At 39.2% G+C, this 17268-nt stretch overlaps 1 protein-coding gene across 3 annotated transcripts; it reads right to left on the bottom strand.

Moving 5' to 3' along the window:
• Window positions 1–9879: 9879 nt before the first annotated feature.
• LOC124627088 (uncharacterized) lies at window positions 9880–16427 on the bottom strand. 3 transcript variants are annotated; one of them, XM_053685198.1, is made up of 4 exons: window positions 15354–16427; window positions 15195–15269; window positions 15063–15110; window positions 9880–14944 (listed from the first exon to the last, which is right to left on the bottom strand). In XM_053685198.1, exon 4 carries the CDS (start codon window positions 14687–14689, stop codon window positions 10154–10156), a length of 4536 nt encoding a protein of 1511 aa, XP_053541173.1. In that variant the 5' UTR covers window positions 14690–14944; window positions 15063–15110; window positions 15195–15269; window positions 15354–16427; the 3' UTR covers window positions 9880–10153. The 3 variants fall into 3 exon arrangements, with proteins under 3 accessions (XP_053541173.1, XP_053541174.1, XP_053541175.1); XM_053685200.1 differs by lacking the exon at window positions 15354–16427 and having other exon boundaries at window positions 12141–14944; window positions 15195–15345; XM_053685199.1 differs by lacking the exon at window positions 15354–16427 and having other exon boundaries at window positions 15063–15329.
• Between the last annotated feature and the right edge of the window lie 841 nt (window positions 16428–17268).

Here is a 17268-nt window from a genome sequence, read left to right as displayed (position 1 = left end):
TTATCATGGCACCAAGAGACTGCAAAGCCTTTTATCCTTTGGTAGAAAATGTAAAGTTGCAGCTTTATTTAAGACAGTTAGGAGACTGATTACAAAAATGCCAAATAAATTTCTCCTAACAGAAAATTTCACCTTATCAGTGCTTACAAATATTTTTAAAAGCCATTTATGCAGTGTTCACCTTAAAAGTCCATGTGTAATTACAGTTTGATTGCTATGACAATTTTTTAAATAGTTTTAACAATTTTCCTAAACTCTTAAAACAGTTACCACAACACCCGTCTGTGTAGGCTATACAATTAACACATTTCTTGTTGCTTTGACACAAAATGCATACAGTTAAAACACATTTAAAATGCTTGAACTTCTTTTACACACAAGCTCAACCAAAACCCAAACAATGGATTTTTACTGCCAAATTTACAAATGCTTTCACACTGTATGTCAGAACAGATAACATCATGTTCTAAACCTGACTTATAGGCTAAAGTCAAAGTGAACAACTGTTCATATTGATTGACTAAATGTTCCTGTTGGAAGAGAACATGTATTAATGTTTTGATAGACATAGTTAATTGTGTTAGTGTATTACAGTTTTTTATTACTGCTATGACAATTTTCCAATACTTTTAACAATTTTCCTAAACTCTTAGCGCACCACCATACCTACAACACACAATGTGCAAAATGTTAATTTTATGCTCAAAATCACACATTGTAAACTAAACTCCAACACTAATTTTCAAAATACAATAATACACTAACACAATAAAGTGCTCTGATATAACATTATGATAAAAGATTTATATTTTTATGTTTTTCAAAAAAGATTTTTGGTTCTGATTCTCTCTCTATGTGTCTTTATATAAAATTAACTGCTCTTATTTAATCTTTTATATCTTTTTTGCATTTGTGTATGTTTCCAAAACTACAATGTTTGTTGCTTTTTTATTAAAAACAACCTTTTTAATGAACTGCTTATAACAGATTAACAACAGTAGCCAAATATAACATGGGAATGTAAAATGAAGTAGTAACACCTCAACAATGAGAGAACAAATGCATAAATTAGGTTAAAAAATTATTACTGAAGACAATGATGTGACCCTGCATGGATTTATTATTTTTTACTGAAAATTGTATGCATATGAAAATCCCTAATTCTGAACATAAAATTTAGTTATAAAGTGCGATTAAGAATAAAATCCTGATGTATGGCCTACATTGGGATTTGCTCTCCTTATATTCATGTAAATATTATTCTTTTATGAATGCAAGGAGCCTTTATAATTAAGTGCAATACCAATCATTCATATGGATGAGTGGAGAAACACTTCAAGCTCCTTGTTGTTGGTTTTTAGCCCAATTATTATTCAAGAAAGATAAAGCTGCTTCTACCAGAAAGCACAAATTATCGTTTTCCGCTTGTTATCAGCGTATACACTAAGAGAGAGAGAAGATAGTTTGTATATATTGTAACCCTAGTTTTGACAGGTATAGGTCAAAGGTCAAAAAGATGCACATTCTAACTCTCTATATCTAGATCAAAGGTCATGATCATAAAAATATGAATAGTTATGTTAAATCTGGATCACATCCATTCGTGACCATATATGGTGCTGCCATGTGTGTTTTTCCGCCCCACACGTTGCGCACACCTGGTACATCTTTTCACATAGAATATGAAACTCTCTGTGGTAGGACATAAAAATATATATAGTTTTGTTAAATCTGGTTCACATCCAATTCGTGACCATACCTGGTACGACCATTTGTTCCCCCCCACACACACACAGACAGACACAAATTGCATAGTCATGTTTTCTCACACTCTGTGGTAGGTCATCAACCATGTGTCGTCGTCCCCCCCCCCCCCCCCCCCCCTAAACACACACACACACACACACAAAAGTTGCATAGTCATGTTTTTCCTCTTCACATAGAATATGAAGCTCTCTGTGGTAGGTCTTAAGAATATATATAGTTTTGTTAAATCTGGTTCACATCCAAATCGTGACCATACCTGGTACGACCATTTGTTCCCCCGCACCCCCCCCCCCCCCCCCCACCCCCCCACACACACACACACACACACAGAGACAAAAGTTGCATAGTCATGATTTTCCTCTTCACATAGAATATGAAGCTCTCTGTGGTAGGTCATAAGAATATATATAGTTTTGTTAAATCTGGTTCACATCCAAATCGTGACCATACCTGGTACGGCCATGTGTATCCCACATTCAAACAAAAATATCACACACACACACCCACACACACACACACACACACACACACACAAACACACACACACACAAACACACACACGTGCATGTACAGACAAACGCATGCATACGAACCTGCTTATAAAAGTCGAGCATCCCTCTAGGCTTTATAATACTCTGTACTTAGAACAACGTGTGCGATCTTACAACATGGCTGATGTTTGTCCTAACGCGCCGAAAAAAGCTCACCCTTTTTTGGGAAGAATAGAAAAAATGTTAGAACATGAAAAGATTCAATATTGGGTAATGTCAAACGAATGTACAGCCGGGTTTTTTTTCGATGCAGAAAAAGGAACCGTTTTGCTTTTCAAGTTCTCGGTCCCGGGACACATCCACTGGAGCCGTGCTACAGAGAACGTAACTTTTAACAAAGGTGACTGGAAAAAGTTCAGAAAATGGTGCAAGGATTTTGACTACATTGTTAGAATGGATTTCTTTTCCCCGGATGCGTACAGACGTAAATGGAACAGTACGGATCTTCAATGCAAATACTGTATCAGAGCAACAAATTTCTCCAAGAACCAAGTTTCACTGCACTGTGCTGCTGTATTAACCGGTGACAACGCCCCTGATAACAAAGAGAATTGTGAAGTGAGGTATGACCGAACCAGCTGGCACGATCTGCAACGCTACTTCCGGCAAATCGATGAATTATTCCAAAAAACTGGAAGAGACAAAGAAATGATGCAAATAAAAAAAAGGCTAGAAGAAGTCTTATTCTGAGATCGTCAATATACTATTCTTGATCAGAAACTCCACCTCCCCAAGACTCCTCCCACACGCTATATAAATGAGTCTGATTACATATCGATCCAAAGTATTCTGAGCGTCAACCAGCAATATGTCTTGTGAAATCAACCCCGTTTTCTACACCTCTGATGCAACCCTGTATGCTACTGCTGATGATGATGATGATGATGATGATGATGTGACCAGTTCGGGTTTTGAAGACGGTGAAAGCCTAGGAAAAAGAAATCTGACCTATCTGACAACCAACGATGAAGCCGACGGGTGTATAACCAACACTGTTCTAACCATCATACGTGCTGTTACGGGGGAACTGCTGGACAGAGTTATCCAACAAGATCTGAAGGACAACTGTCACGGCTGCGCGATCGATCACCCGAGTCAACTCCAACACGCGTGTTTGTTCGATCCTGAAGAGTACTATCTACACCTAAACACCTACCGATTGCTGAAAAAACTGTTTAAACCATGGTTCAAATACACATTGGCAAGAGGTCTGAAACTGTGTGGAATCAAACACACTCCTTCCCTGGAAAAAATTCAAGGCATCGCTGAAGCCACCGTGTGTGAATGGCGAGACGAGCCTCACATCAAAACCGTGCTGAACGAGGTCAAGGAGAAAACCAAAGACGTTTTCAACGAGCAAGTGTGCGAAGACGTCGTAGATTACTGGAACTTTCACTCATCTCTGGAACCTGCTGAACCATCGCATACATGGGAAACCTCAAAACAAGCCACGTCTATTCTAACTGCGAGAAAAGGCTGAAGCCGATTAAAACAAAAATGCTGAAGACATTCGTAAATAGCGTGTGTCCTTAACACATAGGTGTGTAACAAGTTGTTTTTTTTTATATGTATTGCTGAATCAATTGAATGTAAACTAAACATGTATCTAAACCTGCGTGTGTTTAGAAATGGAAAATGTTACTTTGATTGAATATGTAATACCTTACTCACGTGTTCTGAGATAAATGCTTATTCTACACTGGTGTTTGATCATTCTTGTCTTGACACTCGAAAATGACTGAACGATTGATGAAGAATATATATTATACACCGTCAGAACCTGGTTCGTACGGTGGTGTTGAGAGTTTGCAAAGAGCTATTGTTGAGAAAATAGGTAAAAGAGCTAATGATACTGAAATAAAAAACTGGTTAGCAGAGCAGGATGCATACAGTCTACATAAACCAGTATCTACAAAGTTTAAAAGAAACAAGGTTTTTGTGAAGAACATCGATGAACAATGGCAAGCTGATTTAGTCGATATGAGCAACTTGTCAGAGAGTAACGACAATGCGAAATTTATGATCACGTGTATAGATATTTTATCCAAATATGCCTGGGTACGTGTGTTACGAAACAAGACCGGAATCGAAGTAACTAAAGCTTTTGATTCCATTCTAAATGAAGGTAGGGTCCCCAGAAAACTACAAACTGATCAAGGGAAGGAGTTTTTTAACAAAAATTTTCAAACATTAATGAAAAAACATGACATTATTCACTTTGCTACGGGTACGGGGCAAAAAGCATCGGTGTGTGAAAGGTTCAACAGAACGCTAAAGACCAGGATGTGGAGATATTTTACCGCTTTTAACACGAGAAAATACATCGACATAGTTCAGGATTTGATTCAAGCGTACAATCACAATTACCATTCCAGCATCAAAATGAAACCTGCCGAGGTCAACGAATCCAATTCCTTCAGAGTATTTAAAACCCTCTACGGATTGTTCACACCTAAATTAAAGAAACTAAATTTCAAGTTTAAAGTTGGTGATATCGTTAGAATTTCTCGTTTAAAAAGACAGTTTGAGAAAGGATACGAGCAAAACTTTACGGATGAATATTTTACAATCTCCGAACAGATACCGAGAGATCCCCCAGTGTATAAATTACGAGACTATGATGGTGAAAAAATTGACGGAACATTTTATGAACCCGAGCTACAAAAGATCATTATCGGTAAGGACAAGACGTTTAAAATTGAGAAAATCTTGTCTGAAAAGACCCGAAACCAGAAAAAAATCTGCCTGGTGAAATGGGTGGGTTGGCCCGATAAATTTAATTCGTGGGTTCCGGTCGAAGACGTAGTTAACATAACAAAAGGATCACCGTGAACAAAACTGAAAACTATACTCATTAAACCATGGAAGAGTGTGGTTTCTTTGTGACCCTTCCAAGCAACGCGTCTTTGGATATTTACCCTAATAATAAGATCTCGCATTACACTACTAAATTCGCCAAACCAATCGATTTGAACGGAATATGGGAAGTATCGCTCGCAGAGGTTCAATATATCCAGAGTTGGTACTCGTTAACGGAGGAAGACAGTATGTGTCATATTATTCAGAGGGATGGAAAGAGAACACTAAACAGTAACTTTAATATCACTCCAGGATATTATAAAAATATCGATGAAGTGGTTAGTGAAATCAACAACAACTTAAAGAAAATGGAGCTCGGAATAGAGCTATTCTATAACCCTATGAAAAATAAAATACGCATCGTATCCCAAAAACATTTTGCGTTCAAAGCTAATGGAAAATTAGCATATATGCTCGGTATGAACCCCGGTGTTCCGATAACGGCCCGAGAACCAGAAGCGCCTAACCCCTCTGATATTCACGCGGGCTTTTATACGATGTATGTATATACAGACGTTATCGAGTATCAACGAGTTGGTGACAGTTTTGCTCCGTTACTGAGATGCGTACATATAACGGGTGAAAACAACAAAGTCGTCACAATTACTTATGATAAGTTGCATTACGTACCTCTCACCAAGAACCACATTACCGATATAGTAATCGAAGTCAAAACGGATCAGAACAAGCCTATACCTTTTAGTTACGGGAAATTTATTGCTAAACTACACTTTAGACCCGCTAAACATTCGTTCCGTGTGTAAAATGATGGATAGGGGCTACGTTCATCCGCAGACCTACGTGGATTATTATGTCCACCAGGCTGGAAATGGTCTTCCTGGGTTTCAAGGCGCCCCCACCATGTATGGGTCGGGGCTAGGAGGACTGTTCAAGGGTCTTTTTAGAATGGCGGTTCCGTTCCTCAAAAGGGGTTTTGCTATTGCAAAGCCTCATTTAAAAACAGCTGCTAAAGGGTTCGTAAGTGACGTATTCAACAACATTATGAGCAAGACACAAGCTCAGAATCAAGACGGATCGGGGCTTGCGTTGACAGCGCGTAAAAAATCTAAAAGGCTCCCAGGGCGTCGACATGTGGTTCCTAATAAAAGACGTAAGGTTACTAAAATCAAGAACAGTGTGAAAAAGACCGAGCAGAGAGGCAACAGGCACCCTTACATCTCTCACAAGAGAAATCGGCTGAACATTTTCTAACATCATGGCGTTCTTACACAGTCTATCCTCAGAGTGTACCAAGACAGAATTGGATATTTTCACATTACCTTTTACCCAAACGAGTATCGAAAAGTACACTTATGTCGAAATACCACCACTTTCCGCTCTTACGGACAACGGGCCCCTGGAGTTCTACGTGGCTGGAAACGGGGAGGATTACCTCGACTTGAACAACACTTTTTTGCATCTGACCTGTAAAATCGTGAACCCCGACGGTTCCAATATAGCTAACGATGCAAAGGTTGGGGTCGTTAACTACCCCGTAGCCTCACTTTTTTCACAAGTGGATGTCATGCTCGGGGATCGTCTTATTTCTCAATCTAGCAGTACATACCCATACCGAGCCACCTTTGAAAGTCTTATCAACTATGGAAAAGATACACTGGAAACACAATTTTGCACCGGGCTATTCTACAAAGACACAGCGGGGCATATGGACGCCACAGACCCGGACGGACGAAACGAAGGCCTCAAAAAAAGGGCCAGTTTCAGTGCTGAAAGCAACACCTTCGACCTGATTGGACACATTCACTCGGATATATTTTTTCAGGATAAACTTTTACTGAACGGGATCGATTTGAGGATTAAAATGGTTCGCAGCAAAGCTGAATTCTGTTTGATGAAGGAAGGAAATGCAAATTTCAATCTGAAAATACTCAACGCTTCTCTTTTTGTGAAGAAAGTAACCGTCTCACCGTCTGTAAAAATCGGTCACGGACAAGCACTTCTCACCGCCACAGCCAAGTATCCGATCGAAAGAGTCTGTTTGAAGACCTTCAGTCTAGCTGCAGGGAGCCGCATTTGTTCACAAGAGAACCTCTTCCTCGGTCCCTTACCTAAAACCATTATCTTCGGGATGGTTGACAACGACGCCTTCAGCGGGTCGTACAATAAAAACCCTTTTAATTTTAAACATTACGATGCAGAGTTTATCGCGCTGTACGTAGATGGTACGCAATATCCCGCAAAGCCGTTTCAGCCTGTTTTTCAGTCCGGTAACGTGGTCCGTGAATTCCATTCTCTAATTTTAGCATCAGGAAAGCAGCTGAAAGATCAGGCACTGTCGATAAACAGAGAAGAGTACCTGAACGGATATACTTTATTCGCTTTCAACATGAATCCCGATGACGATTGTGGGCAACATTTGTCATTAATAAAATCGGGCAATATGCGATTGGAACTCAGATTTCGTCAACCACTTCCGATCACGGTGAATCTAATAGTGTATGCCAGTTTTGACAGCATTCTAGAAATAAACAATCGAAGAAACGTGCTCATCGATTACCAGTAACTCATGGATACCAGAGAACTAACGGAGGTTATGAGAAGTTGTCCTGAAATAGATAAAATATTTCATGGCGTGATGGCCTGTGACGAGCTACCTACAAGTACTCTGAGAAAGTTTCCAGCTTTATTCATCGTAAACACACATCCGAGACACATGCCGGGTGAGCACTGGCTAGCGTTATGCCTTAATGACGAAAACACAGGAGAATTTTTTGACTCGTACGGAAACCCTCCAGACTACGAACTCTTTCCTCGATCGATTCATTATTTTTTGACAAAGAACTGTTGCAAAATAAAATATAACCCTGTACAAGTTCAAAACTTTACGTCTGTTTGCTGCGGGCAACACTGTGTGTTTTTTCTGTGTCACAAAGCTAAAGGTTATTCATTTAACCGTATTATGTCTATGTATAGCAAAGATTTAATTAGAAATGATAACACTGTTGTGTCATTCGTTAAAAAAATGTACCCTAGAGTAAATAAAAAGCATTCAATTACATGTGTACAATGTGTTAACTCTCTAGATATGTTTCATTTGCATATGTAGTGGAATGTTAAATGACGATGCTTCACAAGAAAAATGTTAAACAATAGTTATTTTATTGAAATAAAGGGTAACATAACATAACATAACATGCTTTGTCCCTCGTCCTTTTCAAAAATCAAACCAGTCAGTACGGTTAAAAACGGGGGATTTGAAAACTGGCTCAGAATCGTGGTCTTTGCTTTTAGGTGGGGAAACAAGATGAGAGATATCTTTAGATCTTTTTATGTCAGATATTTTGCGTCGAACACCGCCATTAGGTATTGCTGAAAAGGGTATATTTAGGTTGGCTACTGTCTGTAAGAACTCTTTCCAACCTAAAGGCCTCCGTTCGTCGGATACTCGATGAGGGGCCGTGAGATTTTTTAGCAAATCCACCATGTGAGATCCTTTGATAGTGTTTCCTTTAAAAATAAATTCACCGCTATCGTTCCACGCAGCCCCGGCTTTTAAAAGTTTTTCCATAACGTACGAAGCGTTTCTTTTGTTTCTAACAGAAATGTTAGCGAGGACCTCTTGCACGATCTCGTCTTTGGGGGGTTCGGTCACAGCTGCTTCCGTTTTGCTTTCCGATATTTTAGGTAGAGACAGGGTCAATTGGGCGGTTTCCTGCTCTCCTACTTTAACCAAGTTTAAAAAATTTTGCAGCACAGACGCGTAGAGTTTCGCCTTATCGTAATCATTCAGATCAGTCCTTGATAAAATACCACGTATTGCATCGTCCAAGTTGTTTTCAACAGTCTTTCTTATGGATTCCTTCTCCGCGGTGATGTTTCTAAGTTTATCGATCTGATGTTGAGGGACTAAATACATTTTCTCAGCAGTCTCCATGTTAATTGTTGCGGGACGCGATTAAGCTGCTTATAAAAGGAATGGCTACACTGAGCAAAGGCAGAAGAAATCCTCCGGATTGATTAATAACTTTCCTTTTTCTTTCAACGGACGCTCTTTTATCAGCAAATAGTTTGATCCATTTTTTTTGTTTTTTTAAAACCCGATACTGTTTTGTCGTCAGTGGTATGTTTCCCCTGAGCACGTTTAAAGCTAGTTCACATATGCTCAGGATGAGATCTGTGGGCGCATCGCGTAATATATCCTTTCTCCTTCGGGATGGAGACCTGTGTAATGAATTCAGCAACGGTAGGGTTTTTTTCAATCGCTCAGACATTTGTTTTCGATACTTTAAAGTTTTTTCTTCTTCTTCGGAACATACACAACCGGTTTCTCCCCCGGAAACAACCCTGAACGGAGACGAAGTTCTTCTGGCGTTTGTGCTTTCAGGTCAACAAATAAATACCCGTAAGGTCTAGAGACGGCATCGAAAAAGCATTCTAAAAAATACTTGCTGTTACCCGGATACATTTGACGAGCCAGTATGCTGATCTGTAATTTATCTCTAGGGTTTTTAAAAAGAACCATGTAGTTGGTGTTCAGGTTGATTGTTCTACTGGTCTTTCCTTGAAAAAACAAGTTTTGAACGAGGTAGATGACGCTCAGATTTCTGTGGTGTGTGTATTTTGTAAAAGCCTTTTCTACTTCGTCATTTTTACTGGCGGTTTCCATCAAGTCATCGATTACCAACAAGTTTTTTTTATTTGGAGGAAATAGTTCGTCATCACACAAAGAATCAGGTATTCCTTGAAGAAAAATTATTTTTATTCTGGTCAATAATTCATCGTACAGAGGCTGCCAACACGTATAACACCAGACAATGTTTTCCGGAACAACCGACATTGCCTCTTTACAGTTTTCCAACAGCATTTTGATAAAAAAAGATTTTCCACTATTACTCGGTCCACATACGATACATGAAAAGGGAAGTTGCATCCTAGCGTCAAAAGCAGTCACGTTCATATTTTCCTTTACAAAACACATCAACAGAAACTATACACACCTATATACAAGAATAGTCTTAATAGCCGTAAGGGAGAGTTGTAAAATCAGATAATAAAACACGCTTATCGTACACAACCCTGAACCTTTTCAACTGTGATTTGTTTCTCAAATGAAACCCCTTTTTATCTCTCACGATTTGGTTATGCGTGGTTACGAGATGACCTGTATGATCCGGATTTTTCACTCGCTCGTCCACCAGTTCTGTTAGTGATTTCAAATTGACAATTTCAGAATTGATATAATTTAAAGTAATGCCTTTAGCTTTCATGGTTGTTTTTCCTTTCATGGTTTTGTAACCGTAGGTTTTAGGACCTGCGCTTACAAATTCCACGATTTGATCGCCATCATCTAGTTCGCTGGTAAGTCCACCCAAGTAATCGCTTAAGGGTGGCATCCAGTCACCTTCCTTACTTTTAAAAATGACGCTATCTGTGTCTGTGTACAAACAACGCTGATCCAATCGATCCATCAAATTGTACAGCTCAAGCCTAGCGTACGCTGTAGTGAAAATGCCGATGAATACATTAGCGTTTAGCGGTTTAATCAATCTCTCGTCTGCGTAACGCCACTGTACCATCGCCACCTCCTCATTCAAAAAAGAGAACTGACTCACATTATAAATATCGGAGAACATGAACTGTAAAAACTCGGCAGGATCTCGAATTAAGGTCGTGTTAGATCTGTCTGGTCTTTGACACATCTTACCCCACAACGAGTTTAGTGCGAGTTTAGCCACGGATCTTTTGGCAGGATTAACAGTGATAAATTTCGGATCCAACGTAATCCCTTCGTTCTCCTCATATTTGCGAATGTACTCACGTTTAGATGATTCATCAACGACCCAGGACGGATAACCTGAACTTTCCTGTTTGGTCTTGAGGAACATTTTAATATATCTCGTAAAAAGCTTATCAGACCTTTTAGGAAAGTGCCACACTTCAAACACTTTTAGAATTTTGTAACCTTTTTCGACGGCTTTCTCAATTTCGATAGATGCCCATGTTCCGATAAGAGCTCTCTCCTGAGCCGTATGATCGCAATGTTTTAACTGATGTTCGGCACACGTTCTACATAGAGGAAAGAGGAGTTTGCTTTTTACACGAAATGGTAGAACAGGTGCCCACAGACCCCTAGGTGGTAATACCTTTGCTTTAATGATACCGAAGTAATTTTTCAGAGGTTGAAAGTCACGATAAATGATGATAGGGTGATCGATCGGGTATGTCTTTGTCTTATTTACGAATGGGTAAAGCGATGTAAAGTCGAAATAATCGATTCTCTCACCGGGTTGAGCTACATAATGCAAGTTTAACGCGTTTGTTCGACCGCCGTAAAGAGCATCTCGAGGGTTTAAACGCTCAGGAAAGTCAAAGTCTTTTAGAAAATTTTGCACGAGATTGTCGTTTTTCTTCATTTCATTCCACTCGTGTTCCCACATCAGAGTGACTTGCAAATTGAGAGTGTCTTGCAAATTCTTAATTCTCTCCATCGATTTTTGACGGATATCTCCGAAGGTTGCGTTTGATTTGGTAAGAGGATGCGGGGTCATTGAGGGAAAACACTTTTCACAGCCGTGATAAAAACACCCAAGAAACTCAAAAACCTTACGGTTTTCCCCTTCCTCACAGTAACCATCTACGTAATAGTTACCGAACCTGACTTCACCTTCGTTCAACGCGTGGCGAATGGGTAGGTTTTGCGTTTTTGAAACATATTCGAGCCATTGTATGGAAGGTGTTGAGAAAGATTTCTGAGTGGTGATGTAATTATCAAGAGGCGGAATAGCTAAAGTGTCTTTACGCAGGAAGTTGGTTCTAAAGATTTTCATGCACACAGATGCGATCGTTATGCATTTAAAAGGATCGACCTTTGTACTATCCAGAATTTCTTGTCTGAAAGCTATACAACCCTTTCTCAAAATTTCTACATCGTTCACACAGTATTCCGCCATCTCTTTCTTGAAATCAAACACTTTGTCAGAAACCGTTCTGTACCACTTAAAGAATTCTTCTCTATCCTTAGGCATCATGCCATCTACACCGTAAAACTTAGGGTCAGGATACGGTCCTACGTAATCCTGATGTTCTACGGTGTTCCAGAAATGGGGAAAATAGCCTTTCTTGCTTTCCGAAAAACCCATGGCTTTTGGGATGCTACTCAATTTCATGGGTAAGAACGATAGACTATCAATGTAGGACTGACGAAACGCGGTATCGATGAAACACAAAATTTTACCGCCTTGTGCTATGATTTCGGGTGTGATTCCTTCTTTCACTAAATGGTTTAACAGAAGGTATGAATCGAACCCTCTAGCGTTATGGGCTATAAACTTGTATCCGTGGTATGCATTACACCGAAACTTTTTAAAGAAGGCACTGACGCAATCATCCCCTTCAGCCACCCACTCCTCACCCTTAAAATCAATACAGCATATGAAATTAGCTACATGTGTTCCTGTTTCCTGCCTAGTCTCGAAATCGTAAAACACATAATCCGTATTTTCGCTTTCTTTCCTGGCCCTCTGTATAAAACATCTATGCTCGATATCCTCATCGAGTTTTTGGCCACAGAGTATGCATTTCGAATGGGCACATACGTGATTCTCTCGATTAGAAGGTTTATCCCTTATCACACGTTTACATTTACCGCAGTAGAATCCCGTTTCACACATAGAATATTCGCCTTTGTGCGATTGAATCTTTGCTTTATGCCTCTCAAAACAGTATTGGGAGCTACACAGTCTCTGACACTCTGGACATTTAGTAACATTCTTAGGGTGTTTGTAACAATCGGGGTCGTGACAAACGTTGCAGCTATAAGCACATTTATGCTTCCATAAAACGTCAAACCCCGAATGGCAGAAATGACAAACATGACTCGTTCCTAAAAGTCCGTTGATACTTTTAACCCCGTAATAGTGGTTGTCATGTAAAAACAAGTAAATGGTTTTTTCGTGGGGAGTCTTGCTAGTTTGAAAGAAAGAGTATCCGGCTTTGCTAGCAGAACAGTGTACGATTACGATTTTGCAATTCAAATGTCTCTCAAATCTCGGTACGTCAGCGAAGCTGACCGCGGTGTTTACGGATAATCCCACATCGTGTTGTAATTTTCTAGCGATTTGTTCGGTTTCAAAATCATTTTTTTCACGATTCAAAAGTTGGCTAACACACAAGGCGAAGCACATGTTGTCTCTGTTGTGAAAAATGTATAGATGCTGCATTTTCTTCTGCAAGGTTTCTGATTTGAATATATGGCCTATTTTCCTTCTAATTCCACCGCCCCGAGGTGGTCGAACGATTTGGACGACTATTTCAAGGGTATTATCGGTAAAAATTTCACGTTTACTCTGAATTGCATTTTCGAGCATGGTCAGAAAAGAACCTAAATCGATGACACCATTGTCTAATTGAACGCGTGACGAAACATTGATCGTATCACCTCTAATTTCAACGGTGACTACATCCTTGGCAGAAATTAAATTGTTAGCGATTTCAATCGCGCTGTTTAAAATCTCTAAAACATAATTATAAAAATCTGCAAAGCTGTCAACGTTCGCGATAGAAGAAAAATTCACTCTTCTCCTAATCTCAGTGTTGTTGAATCTTTCCCTATTAATTATTCTAATATTAGGATCTAATCCATCACCCTCTTGCTCTACTTGGATATCGGGCGAGTTTTCCATCTGAGAATCTTGGGTATCGGGCGAATGTGTGTTTTCCATTTGAGAATCTTGGGTATTAGGTGAGTGTATGTTTTCCATTGGGCGGTTGCGTTCATTATCGTTTTCCGAATTTTGTGCAATATTGTCAGGGTTTTCGATTAAGTTAACAAGACCGTCATTTATCCTCATAAGACTTTGATTAAGTTCGTGTATCATATCATGAGAAGATAACGGACCAGGTTCCTGAGCGTTTTCTGGAGTCGAGACGATATTCTGAACGGTAGGTAATGACATATTTTCATTGATTTGATTCACCACGTCTATTAAACATGGATTTATCTGCAAAGATTCTCTTTGTTCGATTAGGTTATTTTGTAACTCTAACAGACATTGATTTAATTCGAAAAATATGTCGTGCGACGTGACCGGCGTACTTGATACAGTTTGACTGGAAATTCGTCTGGGGTTTTCATTTTGAGTATTGCTCTGTTCTGACGATCTTAAATTTTCATTCAACTGATTGACTGCATCGATTAGATCAGGGTTTATTTGTACTGAATGACCGTGTTCATTTAGGTTATTATGTAACTCTAACAGACATTGATTTAATTCAGAAAATATATCAATCGGCGTTACCGTTGTGTTTGATACGACGTGATTTGGACTCTGATTAGGTCTCTCACTAACGACTTGGTGTGACGGTATTAAACTTTCGTTCAGCCTGTTGATCGCTTCAGTTAAATATGGGTTCAGGGGTGTGTGCGAATCATTTGAAAATCTCTGGTTTCCGTCATAAAAGAAATCATGCGATAATGGAGAATTTTCGGTTCTCTTTTTTTTAATCTCCATATCCGAACTGCATTTCAGTCGTTTCTGCGCCATATCTATCATACAATTTTCTAATCAACTTTATGCTCACTGAGAGACATCTATTCACATTTTCAAGCGTGCTGTACAGTAATGGGATAAAATCTGTACCTCGACCAGATTCAAGTGTATAATCAATCTGTCCAAAGTTTTCCAATAAATCAGTCTTTGCTTCGAAGAATTCACGCCACACTGCGCAGATCTGTTGTAGTTCGATGTCTTGTTGAATGTCGGTTTCCGAGATGATTTCCTCTTGGTCTTCTATTGTAGCACTCGTATCTATAAGTCACAGAACATGTTAAAGATCTTTTATTTATTTTATTTATTTATTTATTTATTTATTTATTTTTTTTTTTTTTGTGCTGTGTAAATAGAAGGTAAATATACTACAACTCACCTGAAATATCTCCGTCGTAATCACTGTTAGACACGTTTCCCTCAAATTCTGAATATGATACAAACAATGTTATATTCACGTATGAAGGACTTTTACAGCATGAAACATTCACAATTTTATGTTTTGACTTACGTGTGGAACTCAGATTCAAAAGGTCCTGAGTGGTTGTTTCGGGAATCTCATCATCAGAAATAATCACCAAGCTGTCTATAAAACAGTAAAACATACTTTTAATAACTTAACATTCTCATTTAGATCACTACATAGATCTAAGAGACAAATTTTAATTACCTATACACTAGAAACAGATGAGCTTAACTCGGTCTTGCACTGTAATATAAATGTAATGAATATTTACAATTTAGATAAAGTATCGTACCAGATTACATAATGACCAGATAAGTATGATGATTTTTGTACTCAGAAAGATTAGTTCTGAGTTTATATCAATATCATTGCCTACTGGATAATTACATAAACATTGTATTTCAATTTATATTTAACTATTAATTGAATAAAATACAAATTTTTACCTGCCGAGAAATCCATGGGGTCTGGAAATTCTGTTGAACTTTGCCGATGTTCAAACTTTCGAAGTAGTGAAGAACTGACTCTGGAAATTCGGTCGAACCTTTTCCGCTGTTAAAACTTTCGAAGTGCTCGACTTTATAAACAGGTTCGTATGCATTCGAGTGTGTGTGTGTGTGTGTGTGTGGGGGTGTGTTTGTGCTCGGGAATGCATCAGAACGGGTGTTTTACGTTGTTGACCTTTTGACCTAGGCCTAACTCAGAGTGCTTCATATTCTACGTGAAAGGAAAAGATCGTGTGTTCCCGGGACCGAGAACTTGAAAAGCAAAACGGTTCCTTTTTCTGCATCGAAAAAAAACCCGGCTGTACATTCGTTTGACATTACCCAATATTGAATCTTTTCATGTTCTAACATTTTTTCTATTCTTCCCAAAAAAGGGTGAGCTTTTTTCGGCGCGTTAGGACAAACATCAGCCATGTTGTAAGATCGCACACGTTGTTCTAAGTACAGAGTATTATAAAGCCTAGAGGGATGCTCGACTTTTATAAGCAGGTTCGTATGCATGCGTTTGTCTGTACATGCACGTGTGTGTTTGTGTGTGTGTGTGTTTGTGTGTGTGTGTGTGTGTGTGTGTGTGTGGGTGTGTGTGTGTGATATTTTTGTTTGAATGTGGGATACACATGGCCGTACCAGGTATGGTCACGATTTGGATGTGAACCAGATTTAACAAAACTATATATATTCTTATGACCTACCACAGAGAGCTTCATATTCTATGTGAAGAGGAAAATCATGACTATGCAACTTTTGTCTCTGTGTGTGTGTGTGTGTGTGGGGGGGTGGGGGGGGGGGGGGGGGGGTGCGGGGGAACAAATGGTCGTACCAGGTATGGTCACGATTTGGATGTGAACCAGATTTAACAAAACTATATATATTCTTAAGACCTACCACAGAGAGCTTCATATTCTATGTGAAGAGGAAAAACATGACTATGCAACTTTTGTGTGTGTGTGTGTGTGTGTTTAGGGGGGGGGGGGGGGGGGGGACGACGACACATGGTTGATGACCTACCACAGAGTGTGAGAAAACATGACTATGCAATTTGTGTCTGTCTGTGTGTGTGTGGGGGGGAACAAATGGTCGTACCAGGTATGGTCACGAATTGGATGTGAACCAGATTTAACAAAACTATATATATTTTTATGTCCTACCACAGAGAGTTTCATATTCTATGTGAAAAGATGTACCAGGTGTGCGCAACGTGTGGGGCGGAAAAACACACATGGCAGCACCATATATGGTCACGAATGGATGTGATCCAGATTTAACATAACTATTCATATTTTTATGATCATGACCTTTGATCTAGATATAGAGAGTTAGAATGTGCATCTTTTTGACCTTTGACCTATACCTGTCAAAACTAGGGTTACAATATATACAAACTATCTTCTCTCTACTAAGTATCAGAACCCCAAGTCAGGGGGTGCAGTAATTATACTGAAAAGGGAGGGGAAAGGCAAAGCACAGAGAAAAACACAATGAGACTAAAAGGAAAAGTGGTCTCATCATGAAGCTTGGTCAAATCAATAAACTCAGCATGAAATGCTGTACTTTGCTTTTTGAAATTAGTTTTCTTGGATGTATACAGCTGAAGCAGTGGTTTGCCTTCACAG

The sequence above is a fragment of the Ictalurus punctatus genome, chromosome 13, assembly GCF_001660625.3.
Source record: "Ictalurus punctatus breed USDA103 chromosome 13, Coco_2.0, whole genome shotgun sequence".
Lineage (NCBI taxonomy): Eukaryota > Metazoa > Chordata > Actinopteri > Siluriformes > Ictaluridae > Ictalurus > Ictalurus punctatus.
The sequence above is the reverse complement of the archived record's forward strand: the minus strand, read 5'-3'. Positions and strand labels throughout refer to the sequence as shown.